At 37.9% G+C, this 22,625-nt stretch overlaps 1 protein-coding gene across 2 annotated transcripts in view; it reads left to right on the top strand.

The window, feature by feature from the left end:
* Positions 1 to 22,625, top strand: part of KCNQ1 (potassium voltage-gated channel subfamily Q member 1) — a 356,182-nt gene that overhangs the window by 222,466 nt on the left and 111,091 nt on the right. For both annotated transcript variants that reach the window (XM_086748738.1, XM_086748737.1), the window contains one exon: positions 20,891 to 20,966. In XM_086748738.1, the coding sequence (XP_086604864.1) occupies positions 20,891 to 20,966 (76 nt within the window). The remainder of the gene's footprint in view (positions 1 to 20,890; positions 20,967 to 22,625) is intronic.

Here is a 22,625-nt window from a genome sequence, read left to right as displayed (position 1 = left end):
ATGATCTTGGAACAAAAGTTTTATCTGAACTTAAAATTGCCAGGGGTATTTCCCTTTGCTGTATTAAAGCTTCTATTGTGAAGTTTTTACTCACACCAACACTCCCCAAGACACTGTAAATTTTGTCTTGAAGTGCTTTGGATGTTACAAGACCTCGGTACTTGGGGTAGAAGGTGTTTTGGAGGAATCTTAAATATAAAAGTAGGTGACAAAGCTCCTGGAGTATAAATATGTATCACAAAATGCCTCTTTACCTGAAAGGTCATCTTGCATTGGCCTTGTGTATTTTGTATTTTATCACTATATTTGTAAGTATTAACTTCACTATATAAATACTATCAGGCTGAGTTTTTGTACTTCAGCACAGTCCACAGAGTTTTGGTTATTGTCAAGTTCTCCGGAATTCATGTGTTAGTTTAATCTGATTTTCCTAAAACAATTTTCTGGTGAACTGTTTCCTCTTTACAAGAGGACAAAAAACCTTAGGCCTCATCCTCGCAAAATCTTACAAGGATGCTTTAGCTCGCATGAGGTATTGCTCAGCACACTCAATGGAAGTGTTCATGTATTTGTAGTAACTTGTAATGTAATTGCAAGATCTTTTTAGTTAAATCAGAATGTCTTTTGTTTCTGACTCGTGGAGAGACTCTCATATAAACTCATCAAGTTTTTGTGTGTGCAAACTCCATGGAAAATTCAAATGACTGTTTAAAATTTAGATAACAAAGCAGTTCAAACAAGTTAAAGTTAAAAATTCAACATACATGTATAGTGTTGTATGGAATGAGTATTAAGATCTTGCTCTCCACACTGGGTGCCATATTTCAATCGAGAGAGCAGGGAAGTCACCTGGATGCAACTCCTCAGCTTTAATCCTGCTGTTCCTCAGTCCGTGCTAAATGCACAGCTAAAAGATAGTTAGGGAACTGTTTTTCTATCTTTAACGTGGGTCAACTCTCATGACTTTTTGTGACCAGTCTCATCATGTCTATTTTGGGTCATTTTGTCTGTTCAAGCCCCAGCTTCTCAAGACAATTGATTTGTTATTTCCCATGAAGAAGTAGTTGAAAGAAAATGTGGAGTTTGTCCTAATGCTTTAAATTCCAGAAACACTTATTTATCCTTTTTTTTTTTTTTTTTCAATTTAAGACAAAATAAGTCACATAGTTTGGAGCCCCCTACATGTCTGATTCCAGCATGCTGACAGTATAGTCATTTACAAAAGTTTTAAATTTTATGTTCCTGTCTTCTCAGAGTTTTTTTTCCCTGTCAGTCAAGATCTTTTTTGAGTCCCTGAACATACTTGGTTGAGCCTAATGTCAGAGTGTAAACACTATTGTATGTTTTCTTGCTGTTATTGTGATGCCTTATGCTCCATTAAGCAAATGCATTGCACAGTCTGGGGAAAAGATTTTAGGGGTGTGGAGGGAGGTGGAGTGGCTTTGTGTCCTGCTGAAGCATTGAACAAATCTTGTAGCAAGGCTGGATGCTTCTTGCTATATTTCTGAAGATCTTCAGTCAAATTACTCGTATTGTATTGGCTCAGCTGCATACAAGTTGCTTGAAGTGATTGCAGGTGAAGTGAAATTCTAAAAAAAAAAAGGAAAACATTCTGTAGGTCATGTACCCTTGAGACAGGCAGGTACTGATAAGTCTGCATGAACATCAACATGGCACAAGAGCTTGTGGCTAGACAGAGTTTAATGTCACCTATATATCAGTCAGTTCTGCTTTGGACTAATGAATTCAGACTATAACATTAATTTATTTTTAACATCAGCGAGCGTAGTGGGGCTGTATTCCTGCCAATGACTCTGTTTTTATAAAAACAGTCATTTTAAGAAAACACATTGATTTCTTGTGCAGAACAGCATATTTAAAGGGAAATGTGTATAATTGCAAAGCTTAGTTAAGAAAACTATATTAAATGCAAAAAGTGAGTGATGGAAGTGAAATGTGAATAAAGGTGTTAATAAGAGAAAGTTAGCAGCTATAGAGAAATGTATCTGAGCTCTATTTCTTGTTTTAATTTTGCATTCTTGTTTGTCACTGTGCTATAAGTGGTCACAAACGTTGCCATTTATAGACACAGAAAAAAGGTAGGAGAGCTGGGGACTGAGAAAATCTGTTGTACAGGCAGGGTTGCGAGCAGATGCAGTGGTGTGCTTGGCTTGCGCGCTTTGGCTCTAACCATAAACAGGGGCTTTCCTCCTGTGCAGACCACTGCTTGTTCTTTGTGCCTTTATAAGCAGAGATGCCTGAATATGTTTTGGCTGAATATTGATATATATCTGATCATAAACTGGGAAATTACATGGGTTATGTTTGTGCATGCATGCATCTACAGTATTTTCTTTGCACTTTAATTCATTGTGCTGGTAGGAAATGTGGGGCTAGAAAAATGTTAATTTGCCAGTATACACCTCCCACTTTTTTCCCTCTTGTTATTGTTCTTGATTGATATTTCAAAAAAAAAAAAGGAAAGCGTTCAAATAATTTCATGGGACTCAGAATTTTTGGCTTTGCCACAACCTTCCTGTGTGACCTTGGACAAGTAGCTTAATATACCACATTTTGACAGGGGTCTGGAAAAAGGTGGTTATGTGAAGCAAGAAAGTATTTGATTATGTTTTCTCAAATGAGAGATCTCCATAATAAATCTACCAAACAAGTCAGGCACAGCAACTTCCAATGAACCCTTAATTTGTAAGTGTTTTTTAGTGGGGGGTGAAATTGTTCTCACCAGCAGATCTGAGTATTTCTAAGAAACTGCACTTTGACTTTTTAGAAACAACCTCAGCAGATGTTCAGGCAGCTATCCAGGTATCTAAAGATAATAGAAGGAATTCCAGCCCACTGATGTCAATAGCAAAACTTTTATTGACTTCGGCAGGCCAAGGTTTTACCCCGTCACAAATCTGTGCTAACCCTTGTGAAAGAACAGCAAATGGATGAAGATGAGAAAACATTTTAGAGCATATCCTCTCATATTATGACCTCTCTGCCTTTTGTGTTCTCAACAAGAACTGCTATGAATGCATAGTTGAACGTTTAACTTTAGGATGTGTGAGAAAAACAAAGCATGAATGCTCTTCTTGACATTCCCTTGGTTCTTTTTCACTAGCAGGTGATTATACATTTGATACTTCCTGAACACTGATTTGAGCACTGGCAATGCCAGCAGCTATGTTTTAATTTTTATTGTTTAAAGAAAGATACCACCATGCTGGGTACCTTGCCTGAGTTTCCAAGAACTATTCATTCTTCTCTAACCATATTTTTGTAATAAAAAAAAAAATCATTACCATTGTAAATTGTTTGAAGTGTTGGGAAAAGATAGAGTATGTTCTGGCTGAATTTAGAAAAAAAACCTCTGTGCTTTCAGGTCAAAAGTTCTCATGTTCAGTCCTCATTGCCAGTTATCTACTTAGGTGAGAGTACGTTACAAAAACTAAACAAAGATATGTTATTATGTAGTCCACATGTTTTTATTTAAGGCTGTCTTAGTAACTGAGTAACATAAGTGAGTAATACATAATAAGGCAGATATTTTATTCCAGTGTATTCATACCAGTTATTTTATCTATCTCACTTACATTCTCTGAATTGCCACTGACTGAACAGGATACTTGGAATTCTGCCTTTTGGGCCTTTGACTTAGATGTATATCTGTGGGGGTTTTTTTAAGTGGAAAAGCACCTTGAAGCTTACACATTGGTCTTGTATATAAAATCCTTGCAAGAATCAACAAACTTGAAAGGGCCTGACCTCATTTACAGGATACAGCGTTTCCTTCACTTTGTATTCCACCTCTTTTTTTCTCCAAACCAACTGCTTTAATATTCTCCTTAATTGGAAAAAAAAAAAAAAAAAAAAGTGAACTAAACCTGTAGTTCAGTAGAAGCACTCCAACAATAATAAAGCAAATATAGATATATATTTATATATACACACAGGGGAAGTAAATAAAGCTGTTTTTCTGTTAAAACTGTGAGGATTGAGCTACTGCTACTGATAAATCATTTTGTGGTGTACTGTTTAGCACGAAAGGAAGCAAGATTCCATTTTTAAATCTAGAAGTTCATGTCTATGAAATTCAAAATAATAAAAAACTATTTTTTGAAAACCAGATAGGGTTTTTTAGCCTTATTAGATATACTTATTTTGTAAGAAGTCAATATAGTAAAGGACAGTCCAGATATAGTTTGGACATAGTTTAATTTGTAATATAGCTATAATTATTTAAGAAATGACCTTTATTGTAATTGAAGGTGAACTTTTACAGTGCTTTGCTTTAATAAGTTCATGTATTAGAATAAAAACAAGCTTTGAGACACCTCTTGGTACTATAAAAAACTATCTTTAGTCCAGTAGCACTTCAATTTTATCTGAATGTGAATCTTAAGCCGCAACTATTGTTTAAGAACCCTGCAGTTGCTCTTCAGTAATATACATCATAACAGTATTCACTTCCACCCAGGTTCAGGGAAACATTCTCATATGAAAAACCATTTTATGTGGCCTTTATTTTAGGCAACCAAATAATTGCCCTAATAGCTTGGTATTAATGTGTCCTTGGGAAGCAGCAGCTAGAGGTGTCAGTACAGGATGCTATGTAGGATAAAACATTTCGGGGCGTTCCATACTGGTGGAGAAAAAATGGAACTACATGAAAAAAAAAAAAACCAACACAAATTCCATTTAGTCACCTAATTATACAAATATAAATATTTTTTGTTGTTGTTGCTGCTCTATTTTATCCCGTGTATGTACATGTACACACAGATGACACATGTAAACACTATTCAAGAGAAGAATACTCAAACTTAGAAATCAGGGAGGAAAGTATACTTAGCTATATTTAGTCTTGCACTTAAACCTAGGCCATCTGGTTACAGGACAAACAATACCAATTTGATCATCCATTCTAGAGAGCAATGTCATCTTAGTCTTCTCAATAAAATTAGCAGTGGATAAACATTCAGAGATTTCAGTAAAGATTGCCTCACATGGAGTCTCTCAGACTCATCCAAATCTCATGAGTTTTCAAACTGGGTCATGAAAATCTTGTGGGAAAAAAGTTTGAGCTGATTGTTTGTTTGTTTTTTCCTGCTTCCAATTCAGACTGGAAAGTCTATGAAAATGTTCTTGATTGTGGCATTTCGTCGCTGGTGGTTTAGGTCTTGGCTTACAAACAGAAAAAAATAAGATGAAGAAAAGATCCTTAAACCTTTTTATATATATCCCTATATATATCCAAGACTTTTCCAAAGACCAAACCATTTGTTTCTGGTTTGGTCTGAGATGAAGTGAATTTTTTTTCTGTTTGAATTAAAGACCAGACTTAGAAAGGTATGAAGCAACTCTGAAACAGATAAGTAATTGGTAGGATTTGCCTCAGTGCTTTGTAGTTAGTTATCTGTCTGCATCTTTAGTAATTTATTTAGTATGTATCAGGCTCTATTAAGGTCTCAATAGATTAATCTAGTGAGAGTATGCTTTGGTAAACTGGAAGGAGAGGAAAATAATATGAATAAAATCTGCATATGATGAGGGAAGAGCGAATACAGCCTCAGAACATGGCTTAGCTGAAACCACACCATCAGAATACACTTTGCTTGCTTTCTCTTTCCATTCAAACCAGGGAGGAAAGCGGTATTAAACCTGCGCGGAAAGCCACTCAATGGACTCAGTAAGGCCATGCCTACTCCCATGCTTTTCAGCATAGTTTCCAAATTCCTAATTGCTTTTCAGTCCCCAAAATGAGCCGAGTTGTAATAATAAAGACTGAAATTAAAGACTTGAATAATGTAAACCGTCGAATCAGCTCTCTGCTTTTCATCTGAGGGTGGCATTGTACAATAGCACGTTCACTGCTGGTAAAAACTCTGTGATGCACAGATAAAAGTGAGGTTAATTTTGTTTGAGTGTCTCTGTGTATGCTTAGCCTGCTCTCCTCTCTGCTCTTGGCCTGTGCAGAACTCATGGACATAGAGGCGTACAGAAGGTGTAAAAGTAGCTGGTAGCAAAGTACTACTGGTTTTCCCCACTTTCTCACATTTTCAGTGAGGAATCACTGCTGATGTCTATTGAAACTCTTATTAATCATGACTTTGACTTCTCATCACCTTAAAATACCTTCTCAATTCTGCTATATTCAAAATCAAAATTTACTCCTTTTCTCTCCAGTTCTTGTCTGCAGCTTGCATTAACTTACTTGCCTTGTATTAAATGAATGCTTTCATATCCATATTCTACTATGTATATTAGCTTATACAAATGGATATTTTTATTAAATCATTCAAAGCTGGAAATAATTCATGGTCTTGTACTACCAGTGTATCTGTAAAGTGCTTACTAGGACATGCTAGTGTGGTTTGGTAAGTCCTTTTTCTTGAGGAAAAAAATACCCTGGTCTGAGATCTCACAAAAGTTGGAATTAACTAGTTTTTGCTTGATTTTAGGGCATCCCTATCTTTAGTCTAACACAGAAAGCTCGTCTGCAAAACTGCTAACTACACTGAAAGCCTAACTTTGCTATGTTTCTATATAGTGTTTGTACTCAAACAGCGTTGAGCCCAGCGTTGTAGCGTTGTCCTCAAAATATAAGGGGTGTTTTCTGAGTTGTGTTCCATTGTGAAGAGATGCTGTGCAGCCAAAGAGTAAGGAGATATAGAAATAAGTTAGATTGCAGTGTTGCTTGGTACAAAGGTGGCAAGGAAGGAAATGTGTCTGCATGATTACTGAGCAATGACACACAAAGTGAAGACACACAGGAAATTTGATAGCTAGAGTCACAGTAGGCTATAAAGGGCTCTGAAAATGGAGATAAGTAACTTATGACTGATACATCAGAGAGAAGGAAACTGAGGACAGATGCAGAAAACATAAAGGGGAGAAAAAGATAACTGAAAATTGTAGGAAAGTAAAAGGGGAAGAAGAGAGAGGCCGAGAGCTAATGCGAAGGAAGGCAGCTAGAGAAGAGACCTGGCTCATGGTGTCGCGGAGGGAGAGGAGGAGATTAGAGCCTGCTGCAGTGCTCTTTTAAATAGGACTTTCAGGATTGCTTATCTAATTAAAACAATGGAGCTCTGATTTGAACCAGCTGAAGCTTTGGCTAATTGCTTCTGATTCTACCTCTTTTGCAGGTAAGACATTTGAGAGTCGTGTGTGTGTTTATATATATGCATGTGTATATATATATAGACATGTGTTATATGTGTCTTATCTCGCACCTCAAAAAAGTGAATTATCGCAGCAGTTCACAGTATCGCAGCCAAGCAGGATATCTTTCCACTTTCCTAGGTAACATTTGCTGTAAGTTTTGTGGTATGATGTACAATGTCAATCTTAAGGAGGGAACCTCCTGATTCTCAGACAGATGTAACACAAATGGTGGCAATGCTGAGCCCTCCTTAATTCCACTGCTAGTATGTTCCCTCGAATGACTGTCCATCCTGGACTGTAGTCATTCATCTGAACATTGGCAGTTTAATTTTCCTTTCCACTTAACTTTCTGTGCTGATACCACCAAGAGAAACACATGGTCATGTTAGTTCCTTGAATACTGGATTCCTTGACTGTGTCAATAACACTGGAAAAAAAAAAGTTTTCTGGAATAAATAGAGCCCACCTAAAACTGGACAGGATTAAGAGACTCCTCTCCGGGATGCTGAGTGTAGTTGAGCTGAAGCTCAGCCCCTATCAAGGAAATGTTGTTTTGCAGAAATGTGTGTTGCAAAACTATAAAGTTACGAAGTGGAATGGCACTTTTAACAAAGTACTTGACTGTAAATCATTCTGTAAACATCATCACATATTTAAACAATGAGATAGGAATATTAAGCAAAATATTTTTTCTGTTTAACACAAGTTAAGTTGAAGTGTACAACAGGCTTGTTAATAGTTTCTGAATTGAGAGGGAGAAAGTAATTAAAACATATCCTGTTTTCCATGTCTAACTTACTAGAGAATAATTCTAGGCCAAAAATTATGTTGTTGAGCTGCGCTTGTGCTTCGAAGCCACAGAAAGAAATGGAGTTCACATACCAGAGTAGTTAGTCCCAGCCAGTTGCTGTCTCCAGTATATATCAGCTCATAAAATTTCTTCTGTCTTTTTGTAATAGTTATAACACAGCATATTCTTTAACTGTTAGATGGAACAGGAGAACTCAGATGTCTCAGGTCAGATTTTCCATACAAAAGATAGGAACTTGGTTAGTAAGTGTGTATCTAGAATTCTTCTCAACATATAATCTATATTTGCTGTCTTAAAATTTTTCTCGCATGTGCAAATTTTTCAGGTTTCTACTGATCCCTCATATGCTAAGCAAGTGTGTAAGTTCAAACACGTGTTCCCCCCTTGACTTCAATAAGGCTACTCATGCAGGAGTCCTTCACCTGCTTTGGTGAGATAGATGGCTTCAAAGCAACTTGGTGCCTTTAGACAGGAACTTGTGCACAGGATTTGCTTTAAAAAAGGGTGTTTTAGCCACCCATTTTGAACACATAATTCAGTAAATGTGATACAGTCCGTATTTTTTGTGGCTTTTAAGCTGCAAAATGCCTCTTCCTTCATAGTCATACAATTTACACATCTGGTTGCATACAGAATAGGTCAGATTGTCACAATTATTTAGGTACCTCATGAGATTTTTCAGAACTGTGTATCCCACCCTAATTAGATGGGCTGATAGACATCTTTGGAAATTCCAGTGGGGACATCTATAAGTGTCTGCATACAAATATGATCTTGTGTTCACAAGAGACAAAGATGAAATCTGGATCTGAGCATCTGCAGGACTAAAGTGAAGCAAGGGAGATTGTATTTGAAAATGAACTGTGGCTTTAAAAACTTGAAGCAATAATAGGACGAAGGCGAAGCAGTTCAAGGCCTAAACTTACATTTTCAACAAAGTATAAGTTTGTGCAAAAGTCAATCTTTGGTTTGAAACAATTTTTAAAAAAAAAAAGTTGTGATGACTATTCTGGTCATTGAGATTTGCTAACACATGATTTGACATATCAAACGTTGGTCATAATGTTGCTCATGTTGACATGGCAATTCAGAACATGGTTTAGTGGACATGGAGGTGTTAGGTTGATGGTTGGACTTGATGATCTTGGAGGTCTTTTTCAACCTTAAAGATTCTATGATTCTATAATTCTGTAAGAGAGAATTGTGCTAATAACATAAATTCTCTTTTACACTCTCTGTTTTTCCCAAATCTTTCTTTGCAAGTACAATTACATAAAACAATTTTAGCCAGCAAGACTCAGATTTTCTTAGGTTGTCTCTCTGGTTATTATAGCCCAAAAATTTAGCCACCACTGCATTTTTTGGATGCTCACACAGCATGCCCAGTAGCTGAGACTGAATTAATTTTCATGCTGCATTTTTGTAATGTTCTCAGGTAGCTACTTCTCCACTTGAAGAAGATTTGACTGCCCATCGTTGCAACTTCAGAGACATTTTTTTCTATGAATTGCAACCTTTTCACTGACATACAGAAACACTTTAGCTGTCCATCTGGACACATGGACAAAAGTACCACTTCACTGGACTGCAGCCAATCAAAGGACAGAGGTTGGATTGACACGGGCAAATATTGTGTGTGCAGATGAGTGATGTTGCAATAAGCTTAAAATTAGAATCATAGAATGGTTAGAGTTGGAAGGGACCTTCAAAGGTCGTCTAGTCCAACCCCCCTGCAAGGAGCAGGGATGTCTCCAACCAAATCAGGTTGCTCAGAGCCTCGTCCAACCTGGTCTTGAATGTTCCCAAGGATGGGAAACAGTTACCTCTCCTCCTTTCAACTGTCCTGGTTTAGGATTTGCTCTAAAAATATTACGTTGGTGTGGAGATTCAGCATGGTGCACCATCATACTTTATTTCAGTCCAAGTCCATTTCTGTTTGTAGTTATACCACTGTGTCCGTATGTGAGTGAATTTCTGGAAGAACTGGAACTCTGACCCTGACAAGGTATAGATTAATGCTTCTTGGCAATGCTGGTATTCCAGTCCATTCTTTTACACTGTGGTTTTTTTATTAAAAAAAAAAAAAAAAAAAAAGAGTCTGGATCTTAGGATTCCTGTTTGAACAGGCTATGCTGGGTTTGGGTTTTTTGGTGCAGTGAGCCACAAGAAAGACTAAAATGACAGGGAAATGGCTGGGGATCATAGAAGACAATAAATAAATGCTCTTTATAGCATCTTAATGCTCTTACTTATTTCTGAAAAGAAATTACTGCTAATGTGTTAGTATTAGTTCTCTTATTGCCTGATTAAGGAGTTTATAACCTTATGGTGAGACGACAGGCTGCTCGTTACTTCTTTTCCAGTGAAATATAGCCTGATATTCAAAACCAGAGGCCCGTGTTTGCCAGGTCTTGCTTTGCAAGAGAGATCCTAATCTCAACAAGATAAACTGCTTAAATGAAAGTTGATGAAAGAACAGTCCGAATAGTGGATTATGCTCTAACTGTTTTTGCAGTGTTTTGCTTTAGCACAATTCTGTGCTTGTGTCCTTAGGGAAGTCAGTCGAAGAGCTAAGTTTGCAGTGTTTACAGAATTGTATTCACCTTGACTTTTACTGAGTTATTTTCTGTTCTGTACTTGCATATTCATTTTCATTTTGTACTGGGAAGAAATTATGGGAAAGGGTTAAGAGCTTGCTTGCTCTTCATCTGTTTTAAATCCATAAACGTGAGCCCCTGTGCTGTTTCTAGGTTTCAGATTACGCTCTGTGATTTATAGGAAAAGGCTGTTCTCCACAAGCTGAAATCCCATGTGTTTCTCCACCAATGTAAAATAACAAATCCTTGAAAATGCTTCCAGTTGCAAAAATTGCAGATTTGAACTACAGTTGTAACTGCTTTTTTTTTTTTCCCCAAAGTGATGGCGTTGGCATGGGAAGTGAGGTCCTCCTGTCCTAATGCTATCTGTTCAAGGTTTGCCATGCTTTTCATGGCAGCTTACACAATCTGTAGCAACACCCTGATGTTTGTAATCTTCTATCACTTTATTTTTGGAGGATACACCCACTAAAACGTGCAGCTGTGAGCAGACACTGATATCATTCTGCATGAGTTACCTCCAGAGCGCCTGCAGAGAAGGCAGGCCAGAGCCATGGTGACCTAAGAGTCCATCAGCTTCCAGTCCCTTCTAGTGTTGCATGGTGTAAATCACTGCAGAACTTGGCCTTCTGTTTCCATTGATTTCTGTGGCAATTACGGGGTATTTTTTTATTTGTTATGATTTCAGAATATAGTGCTTAGAAGCAGCTTCACAGGAGCAACATCCGTCTTCTCTTTTTCATTATTCAATGTCAGGAGAATTTGCCAATCATCTCTATAGTTGAAAAAAACATGGAAAACGTTAAGATTTCTGGAATAGTATTATCACTGATTTTGGTGATGTAAATATTACTACTCACGTCAATGGCCTCTTCCTTTCCGATATTGTTTCCTACTGTAATTCCTCTGTCTCTGCAACAGGAGAGCTGCTTTATTTTGTCAGTCACAGCTGTGTAATGATTCTCATTTGTGTTGAAGAACTGAGATACTCTCTTGATTTACCTACTTTGCACTGGTAGAATAGCCTGAATTTGTGAGGGCGTAGGAGTGAATCTAACCTCTTGCCTATGATTGGTTTTACAAAGAAAAAAAAAATACACATATTATTGAGATGAGACAAAAAACTGAAGGAGGTTCTGTCTAACGTCACTGTGTGAGGTTAAATAAGTAGGAATGCAATATTGTTTTGACCTTTCATAGATCCCCTATGAACTTCATCAGTAGTTGACCAAATAAAAGCTTATTCCTTTTGTCTCAAAACAAAAGTTAAATGGGATGTTATTAGTAGCATTACATGATGAGTCTTAAATAAGATGTGGGATACAGCATGTATTACATTAGCCTGTTAGAGTATTATATAGAGTGGAAACAAGTAATTGAGAATTCTTAATGAGCAAATAATAATTTTGATGCCTTTACATCTCATGCTCCACTTTAGATATTTTTGTGTACAGGTGGTATCCGGTGTGTTTTCTGGGCAATGCAATTTAAACCAAATAAAAAAGCCTGACTTAACTATAAGTTTTGAGTGGTCTTGTAACTCCCTACAATGAATACAACAAAGAGCTACCATGTAGTGTTAACAGCTTGATGAGCATAATGAAGTAGTCTAACATCAGCCAGTTTAATATTCAAAGGTTATTTTAAGTTTAATAGGCCAACGATAGAGGCAAGTAACCATAGGCAATATGGTTACTTCTGCCTAGTATCACTGACTGTAGCCCTGCGTATCCTTGTATAATTCAGAGCCATGAATCACAAGCTCTGCAAAAAATATTTTTTTAATCTGAAAAGCTTGTTCTTAACCAGATGCTGTAGAATAATCTTCATGGCTTCGCATGTGCACTGAACTACAGCTCCGTTGTGTTCTGTCCTCAGCTTCTTTAGAAAAAGAGTTTAACGTGTCAGACTGTGTAAGACAATGCTGGACATTATTATTTACTTATCTGTGATCTCATTTGTGTCTAGTTACTTTCAAACTGTTTGTCCTTGAAACTGTGTAAAAAAGCAACTGCCTTCTGACTCACCAAGATGCAGAGAGTGAAGAGCTGAATAAAGGTTCTCTGTGATTTGATACGGGGATCAATATCAATTGGTACTTGATACTGGTATCACCAAAGTTGGGGAACAACAGCCAATTTGGACAAAATGGGAACTGGTTTTTATATTTGTCCTGCTTTCTCTACAGAGTATTTCAGTTCCTTCCAAAAATAATTCTGTCTTCTTCTATATATTTTTTTCCCTCATATCCTGTGTTTTGTTTGTCAGGATATGCTGGGGAATAGAGGGACAACTGGGGATGGAGCAGAGGGTCAGCATGCTTGAAAACTTTGCTCTTAATGGTGCATTTGTCTTCTTTATCCTGTGTCCAGTCTCCCAGTATCACATAAATGCTTTGCAGAAACCTGTTCTTGAAAATTCTGTTGTAAAATAATCCACTTTGAGTTACACCAATATAGTTTTCGGGCAGCAGTATAGATATTAGAGAGTTTGTACTTAGAGTGAGTTATGAAGCCAAGCCCCTTGTGAGACTGGTGTTCCCTATCAGCAAAACAGCTTCCAAAAAATTCTGTGCTTCATGTCACCTCTTGCTGATCCACATGGCAGTTATTATTTTTACCTGTGCTAACTAAAGGTCAGGAGAGAATGGTTCTGTCCCTTCTCAGGCCCACATTTAAATATTCATTTCAGATTGCCTTGATATGAGTGTGTTTTAAAAGGCTACACTGAAGAATTGTATTTTCCAGAGTCACTCTGAGTCTTAAATTGCTGTTAGTGCCTGAAACAAGTGAAGTCACTTGAGCTTGTTTTTCCTTTTCCATATGAATGCCCACCTGCTGCTTCCCCACTGCCCCTTGGACACCTCTCCCAGGCCACCAGCACAGAGCTCGGGATTCTATCTGACCTGCCAAACGTGGCTGATCAGCTTTCCTACCAGCTGCCATCACTGTGCGAAGGCTCCCAAAGCAGAAGAAAAGCCCCAGTGCCCTGCTGAGGCCAGCATGTCTGCCTTTCTCCAGCCATACGCCAGTGTTCCATCTCTGCTGAGATGCAGCTGAGAGCTGAGGAGATCACATCACGCTCCGAGTTGTGGTTGCTGAGCTGTCCGCCTCATGGGGAGGCTGCATCTTTCCGACGGCTTCCCCTGTTTATGTACCATGCTCCAATGGCATGACTATGAAAAACCTACACTTTTTTTTTTCTTTTAAAAACATTTCTTACTGTAGTAGGCTATTTTTATTGTTAACTAAAGATATTAAAACATCAAAGTCCTCCAAAGGCAATGTTATTTTTTAAACTTGTGCTTTTTTGCATGTCTCTTAAAAATCCACAAATCAAGCTAAACCAGACTTATCTGTAGAAAAAAGAGGATTGCTGTAATGACATGAAAGGATTTCTGAGTTAAGCCCATGACTTTTGAGAAGGGAAACATGAAAGCTACTATAAAATAAAATACAAATCCATGAAAAGATGACTGTGGATTTAAAATTACATATTTTAAATTTAAAAAAAAAGACCAACCACAAATATTTGGGAGAATACATAGCAGGAGGAGGAGCTTACAAATGTTAACTCAACTTAAACTGATTCCCCTGGGGCCAAGTTCACATTCAGTAAATAATAAACAAGATGTTTATTGGCTGAAGGCTTCACCAAAAGAGTGATTTGACATTGCTCTCACAGAGTATTCTTGCAGAGCAATTTTAAAATTTGTAATAGCTAGTACTGCTGTGGGAAGTCAGCCCCTGTATTCCCCTAGGTAGGGAACAGAAATTACATTAGGAGAAACGTGCATTTAAGACAAAGCAGCTCATATTTTTAAAATTAAACACTCAAAACATAGTGTTCTATAGAAATTATTAATCAATATCTTCACATAAATCATTTGCTACTGACATTGAATTATTCAGTGCCTGTACGAACAAATGATTATATCTTACCTGTTCATGACCAATTTGCAAGCATGAGTAAGAAAGAGTTCAGTAGACATAGATCTTTCATAACTAGATTACATGTTTGCCAGTAATTACTAGAAAGCCTTTGACTGCTAAGACCAAAGAAGTTTTTAGAATCTAGCTTACCTGCTGTTTGTGATTCTCCTTGTTCTATGTATATCTGTTATTTCTGTATTCCTGTTGCATTCAAACCTGTAAAGACTCTGGGGGTGAGGACGGTGGAGGCAGCTGAATTTGTTTCATTTGTCTTGTCACTAGTTCCTAACTTTACATTCATGAATAGATGGTAAGTCCAGAGGCCCAAGTCCAGTAGAGAATATTTGTCCGTTAAAAATAAACACACTCATACATTGAAAATGCATTTAAGTAAATACTAAGCTTGCCTGAAGCCCATTTTAAAAAACTTCAGTTTTGCCACTGATTTGCTCTTCAGTGTCATCATACTTTTCTAACGCTTACTGGTTTGTCCTTAATATGGTTTTTGTGAATCATTTATGAGCCCCTGATAAAGATATCATAATGATGGCAAACAACAGTTGCCAAGCTCTAGCAACAAATGAAATGAAAAGCTGGGTAGCCCACATTATTTGAAATAATCAGTGACTCTGATTTTGTTCCTGGGTACGATGATCAAGCATTTCCTGTTACAGAATACACAGCGACGCAACCTAATCCCTTCCAACTTATCTCATCTAAAATGTTGCCTGGTACAGAGAGACTCCCATCAACTGTAATGGGCAGGGAATGACAGAATGTGTGAAAAGACAAGAATAACCCTGAGCCATAGCAAATTCTACACCAAAAGCACCTGGAGGACTGACGATGAAAGATTTCATTAGACTTAAATGTGCTAATGAAATGGCTGAATGTAGTTACTCAGAGTCTCGTCCACTAGATTCTGTTACAAGGAACGCTTTTCAGTGCCTGAATGGAAAAAATATTTTGGTTCACATGCACAACATATTATTAAAATCTGATGTGTTAACGATAAAGTTCAAATCTAAATAATGATTAGTGCCAAAAACTTCAGGCCAACTGACTTCAGTCTTCTTTCTTAATACTTGAGTTCTGTCATAAGTCTGAAATTTAAGATGACTGCAGAGAATTTAAATATGTTTGAAAACTAAGCTTGACTTCAAATCAGTTTTACTTACTGAGAAATGGGCATTTTGTAAAAGATATTATAAATCTATGTCTCTCTCCTACTGAGCTTTCGTTCTTATTAAACTCATTCTCAACAGACAGCGCTGACCTTTTAACTCCGATAATGTCAGCGTCCGTGTACTTTGGGAGGTCTGTGCCAGACATTATGGTCCTGATAATAAAATGTTCTACAAATGAACAAAAAGGCAAGTGTTATAGATAGGAAATTAGCACCACCTTTCCTCTGTCTTGTTGCTTTAATATTTCTATTAACACTAAAATAATATGTAGAACACCTTCCTGAGAGGAAAAGGGGAACAAACTTCTGCTGGCATTACTAAGGATTTGATATAAAATTCAGCAGCTTTGTAAAAGCAATAAGTATTTCTAATTAGGTGGTTGGGTTTTTTTCCCTTTCTTGTTCTATAATAAAAGAACTGTGTATTTCAGAATATGAATTAATCTTGTAATCTTCATTAAAAAAAAAAGTTTTTATTTTTCTTGAAACATAAAACAACCAAACCAAGCAACTGCTTACTTCCTTTTTTTGTAAAGCCACCTGTTTTTTGTAACCAGAAATCTCAGCCTTGGTCCCAGAAAGCGTTCTGGAGTGGCCCTGCAGGCCCCCTTGCAGGAAGGAGGCAGGTGGGTGCTGGCTGAAGCCGGTGGCATTCACTGTGGCTGTTGGTGAGTGCTGGACTGGGGAACCAGCCACACCTGAGGAAACCTATTGGAGTTTTGGGGGGCTGTGTAGAGAAAAATGAATAATATTGCCGTCAAACGTACAAATGGCCCCATTACTATAGTTTGGGGCATTTGTAATTGTATAACAACTTTCCAACCAAATGAGAATGTCTGTAAAATTACCTGAAGTTCTTCAGCATTCTTGTTTTCCAAATTACATGGAATTCCAGTCTGGATTTCTGATGGAGTAATGAAGACATCAGGTGTCCTCCAAGTGACTTGTTGTAGGTTAAGTATCTTAACAACAAAAGGAGGCAAGAAAAACTAATGTTTTCTGGTAATTTTACTCTGTCAGGCTTTCTTTTGTAATGTGGGTGCTTAATCCATTGTTTTTCATGGATGAAGTAGGTTTTTTACCCTCATTTCTTATGCTTTGAGAAGCGCCTGCATCTGCAACAGGTTACTGTTTCAATGCACAAGTAAAGCAAATCTAGTTTATACCTACAAATAAAGTAGGTTTGTATGCATCTATTACCACCAGGATGGTTTTCTCTGGTTGACAGCTGTTATATCCTCCTTCTGGATCATTCCTACAGGTTCTGGCAATGTTATGGCTTCTTTGGAGGCTTTGGAACCTAATTCTATGAGTTTTAGTCCATGGGAAATGTCACGTAGTGTGTGCCGTGTTCAAGGTGATCCTGATGTCTTGTTTATACTGAGAAAGAAAATTTCTGGTAGCCAGTGAAAGCTATTGGCAGTTTTTCTTTGGACAGGTGCAAGCTGAGATGTTTTCTAGTACTGGAAGTAGTGATCCTTAACTTGATTTTACAGGCACACAAACTACTTCAGTTTATTTTTGACAGTAATATGCTGATGATTATTGGAATCACTCAAATGCTGATTCGCAAGTCACTTCGGATGTCGGTTGTCATGAGACTAGTGAGTATGCTGAGGGTGAGGCTCAAAGCCTGACGAATGCTCAGGAGAGGAAAATAGCTTCATTAGCAAAAGGGCAAAAACCTTGTCTGCTGACCCTGTTGCTAATGCACTTATCAAACAAGCTTTCTCCCAAACGTGTGAAAATTAGGTTGCAAGGGAGCTTAGCTCCCATAGCTGCAGTGAAGCAGATGGGATCTCTGGAGTACCCCAGTAGTCCCTAAAAACTCTTTCCACAGGGGCTGAGGGCGGGCGACCCTGCCACCAGATACTTGTTCTGCAGGGCAGTACTTCTCCAAAGGGCCTCTCCTGCTCAGGGTAGCTGCTGCGCTCTGTAAGTGCTCTCAGATGATGTCATTTCCCACTACGCATCTTAAAAAAAAAAAAAAGTATTCACGAAACTCTTGTTCGGAGGACGGTAATGTATGGAGTGGCTATCTGGCATCGAAGCATGCTGTGTGTCCCCAGAGGCTGCAGACAGCCATTCTGTAACCAGAAATCAGAGATGTCACAAGTGGCTGAACAAGCAAATATCGCCAGTTAATGGTTAAGCTCTCGATTTAGTGAAGCATTTGTTACCAGTTTGTGAAAGAGATCAAACAATCGTGAATCATAACCTTGGCTACTAATTAAATCCTTTATTCCCTTCCCTCATCGCAGAAGCATTTAATCTCAGGGAATCAGGACAGCCTGTTGTGCAGACTTGGATTTTACAGCATAAGCAGAAACAAGCTTACCGTAAGGTTTCCTACTGGAGCTGGAAATGGGAAGGAACAAAAGGGGAATATTAGCTTTCCCTCCTGGCATGGAAGTTCATGTTAGCACTGAACAATGACTGATGTAAAATAGCTGCGTTGGAAAATCATTTTGGTGGTATAGTTTTGTTATGTCACTAAGCAGTGAATATATATATATCATTTTTTTTTAATCCAGCTGTCTTGCTTATAGATGAGACTCGTCATCTAGATAAAGAATGAAGGATTTGGTGTGCTTTACTAGTGACCGTCTGTCCCAAAGAAAAATGTTTTCCTCAGAAATAATGGACTGTGAAGAACACCCCAGAGGAAAAGAGGCATAAACCAAAATACTAAAAGCAGTTTTATTGCAATTGAAATTTATTTCTCTTTGTCATAAGATGTTTTTGTGTGCATTTATGTATAGGATGTAAAGCTGCATGACAGTTACACTTTCATACCTTTGATATTTAATAGCAAATTAAGCAGCATTTCTCTTTTTGGCTCCCATCTCTGTGAAGCAGAACTTAAAAACCCCAGACACTTTATTTCCTTTGCTTTTTGGGGTTGTCGTCCTTGTCCCTAGCAGCAGAGTGATGCAGCAAGAGCTGACAGAACAGGGATACCATGAGGTAGCATGAGGCTAACTCCATTCACCGGGACTCTATCCAAACAGGCAGCCATCCCAGTTACGAGGAACAAATTTCCATTTTTATAACACAAACCATGATCTTGTAGTCAGATCTTTGGGAGCGGGGTCCTGGAGAGAGTCTCTCTCAGACACCCCAGTCAGGTATTAAGAGGGAAGGGCCGCCCTGTAGAGATCCAACTGCAGATTCACGAATCGGTGCATCATTGAGGCACAGTCGCTTTATATGAATGCACTTACAGCCTTAGCAATCTGTCGACCTGTGGTGAAAAGCTTTACGTTATCAGTTTTAAAAGCAACTGTATTTTACACTGTATCCGGAGAAAATAACCTTTTCTGTCATTGCTAAATCTAAACAATTTCTGTAACAAAAAGAAAACTCCTGAGAGGCAGTATCTACAAGTAGAAAATTAGAGCATTTTTTGGTTCTGTTTTTGGCTTTGCAGAAAGCTATTTTCTCACAAAACATGTGAATTTTCATAAAGGGAATGCCCCAGCTACACTTGCCATGCTGTGCAGAGCACAGACATCCATTTGCACATGCAGAACTTCCATTGGCTGGGGGAAAGTTGTTCTGAGGAAATAGATGAATACTCACTAAAATTCCACGTTATATGTAACTGAAGAGGCTTGGGTGATCATAGAATCACAGAACAGTTTGGGTTGGAAAGGAACCTTAAAGGTCGTTTAGTCCAACCGCCCTGCAAGGAGCAGGGACATCTCCAACCAGATCAAGTTGCTCAGAGGCCTGTCCAACCTGGCCTTGAATGTTTCCAGGGATGGGGCATCTGCCACCTCTCTGAGCAACCTGTTCCAGTGTTCCACCACCCTCATTGTAAAAAATTTCTTCCTTATGTCCGGTCTGAATCTACGTCCCTCTAGTTTAAAACCATTACCCCTTGTCCTATCACAAAAGGCCCTGCTAAAGAGTTTCTCCCCATCTTTCTTATAAGCCCCCTTTAAGTATTGAAAGGCCGCACTAAGGTCTCTCATGCTATATCATACCATGATACCATGCCATATTATACCAAAGACCCAAACCTGTATGGAACTTAAATATGTTTTTTCAATCCCGTAGTGATTATAAACGCTGTCAGCTTCACTGCAAACACGAAGCACTGCCTAGTGACATCTCAGTATGGCCGTCTATCAATGTTACTAATAATAATTTTATAAAGATAAAGTGTTTGGATTGTCTAACTCTGCTTTTACTGCTGCTTCCCCAAAGCCATCACTACTAGTCTGTTTGGGATGAGAGTTAGAAATACTAGATGTTCATGTATTTAAAAAGGAAATAAAGATTGTGCAATAATGTCATTCAGGCGCATCTTGATAAGAGTAATAGAATCAGCAAGTAGGATACATCATCAGCACAGCTTAAATGTTTTATTTGATATTTTAATGTTAAGGAAAAAAAATACATCATTTTTGCAAGCTTTGAAGAATTTAAAATATCTTTTGCTCTTAATGATCTGTTAAAAAAATAGTGTCAGATACTATGAAAATCTGTTATTTCAAAGTGCAAACAGGAAATTACTATTTTTAATTCTGCTTTCAGTTCATATGCCTGTGTATGAAGAGGGGGATATATTTGTTTAAAAATATTTCAGATTATTTTGTCTTTATATACACTTACAGTTCTATTTTGGAATACATGTGTATGTAGATGTTGCATCCAGCTACCGCAAGATTATTTTGATTGTTTAGCAGTTCACAACTCAAAATTCTTTAGTGTTTTTTTGAAATTGTTTTTGAGAAACAAATTCATGCAAGTGAAGAAACATACAGGATTTAGGGAGGGGGGAAAAAAACACAGGAAATCCAAAAGCTGTATTTCTAAAGTGACTGTGTGTAAAAGTTGTGCATGGTTTAATATGCAGAGATTTGGCAGGGGTTTTTTTGTGTGTGTTTGTGGAAATGAAACTGGGAAAGATGGGTGGAGGTTTGCTTAGACATAAGAGGTTATGTGGACATCTCTTTTTACTGCGAAATGTATGCAAACCTCACAAAGGTCAGATAAAATCCTGCATTTTTATAGCCGCCTTGTAGGGTGGGGAGGGTCAACATAGTAGTGTGTTGTGCTCCCAGGCTGAATTGCAACTGCTTACATTACATGTTCACATGTTAGTGAAGCATTTACTGCAGACTGTTACATTTATTGTCTGGATGGAGATGCTCTTTCATCCCACTCACCGTCCTCCTTTTTCCCACAGGCTGCGAGAACACCACCGCGCTGCAATTAAGGTGATTCGTAGGATGCAGTATTTTGTGGCAAAGAAAAAGTTTCAGGTGAGTTGTGAATAGAAAGCTCCTTTTCTAAATACACCCTCTTATTCTCCTGATTCATTGTTTCTTCTGGAAACTTAAGAGCGACTAACACAATTCATTTTAGTAATGGCGAGCTACACCCACTATTCTCTCCCTCCTTCAATAGGGCAGTTGTTTAGCAGCAGGTTAGTCAACTGTGGACACACTAGAAACAGGCGAAACTCCTGAAATGCAGTCTGAATTAAAATGTTATTTTCTGCTAATGGACTTGACCCTTAACCCTCTGTTATCGTGGTCTCTTTCGCACAGTGCAAACATTCTCATGCGTCTCCATTAATTCTGAGCTGTATGTTACTGTCATGCCGAGTCGGTAGGATTAGAGATTAAAATACTACCTCAGCCTTGTTTCTGTCTCTTACTCAGTGATAATGAAGTCCTGATTAGAAACTGAGGTGGAAATTTGTAATTTGTTAGTGTATTGGAAGGTTTCTCCTTCCTTTTCCCTTGTCCCCTCTGCGTAGTTGGGGAGACCTCCTTCCCAGTTTGTGAGATGCTGGTTCTCTTTACTCCTCTAGCCTTCACGGACACATATTTCCTGTGTGCCACTTCACTTGCTGCGATACTGCGATACTTTAAGCATTTAACAGTAGCTAATTAACCTTATTGCCTGGTCTGAATAAAAATTTCTGACTGCAAACTTTCTAAGAGTATGGTTTTTAAATCAATTTCATTAATCCAGTGAACACCCATGTGTCAACAGCCTTCAGCTTGATTTAAACCAGGTGAATATATATATGTAAGAAATGTATTACTTTACTTAAAATTAATTAATAAGGGACAATCCCTGGAGAACAGGCTTCACAACTGAAAATGCAAAGAAACAGGGAAGCTTAACTGCCCACATCCATTTTCATATATGACCATGGCACTACTGCTTACAATAGACTAAAAAGCTTTCCTTTTCTTAATCGATCCCCTCCAAAAACCAAGGAGATGTCCTTTTTCCTTCAAATATTTGAAGGGCACAAAATTTTAGGATTACAAAGATGGTGATGACGATGACTAACAGTCCAAGTGAGCATCATTTCTGCAAGACGATACTTGCTGCTGCTTCATGATTCTGACTTCCTCATTGAAATTTAGAAGCACTGCCTGAATTTTTTACGAATTTTCTACTTTAAGTGTTTTTAATTTTTGTAAAATTCATGAGCTAATTTATGGTTAAGGTTGCCTGACCTTTTCATTTGTTTCAGTTATGTATGATATAGTCAGACTGTCTTGGAGGGAACACTTCCAGAAAGTTTATTAGACTAATATTAAGAAAGGCACAATGTCTAGACTACTTGAAAATAATTTCTGTAGTCATTTTATTGAGAAACTCTTTAACACTTGCTGGCCAGCACTTGTAACTTGGCAAGGGATGTGGCCTGTCTGGCCACAGGATGTATACACTGCTGTTCTGTGAAAAGCTGCCTAAATGTGGCCAGTTACATTAAACTTGAATTTACTCTTATTCTAAAACCTGATTGTGATCCTTTGCTCTGTGGTAATTACTGAATCATTGCTGTCATAAATTTAGATCATAAAATATTTGCCATAGTATTAACTAAACAGCTTAGAAACAAGAAATCCACACATTATATATCTACCTCCCAAGTGGTGTTTGTCAAAAACAGATTT

This window comes from Chlamydotis macqueenii, chromosome 5 (assembly GCF_036417535.1).
Source record: "Chlamydotis macqueenii isolate bChlMac1 chromosome 5, bChlMac1.mat, whole genome shotgun sequence".
Classification (NCBI taxonomy): domain Eukaryota; kingdom Metazoa; phylum Chordata; class Aves; order Otidiformes; family Otididae; genus Chlamydotis; species Chlamydotis macqueenii.
Note: the sequence above shows the minus strand (reverse complement) of the source record. Positions and strands in the feature narration are given on the sequence as shown.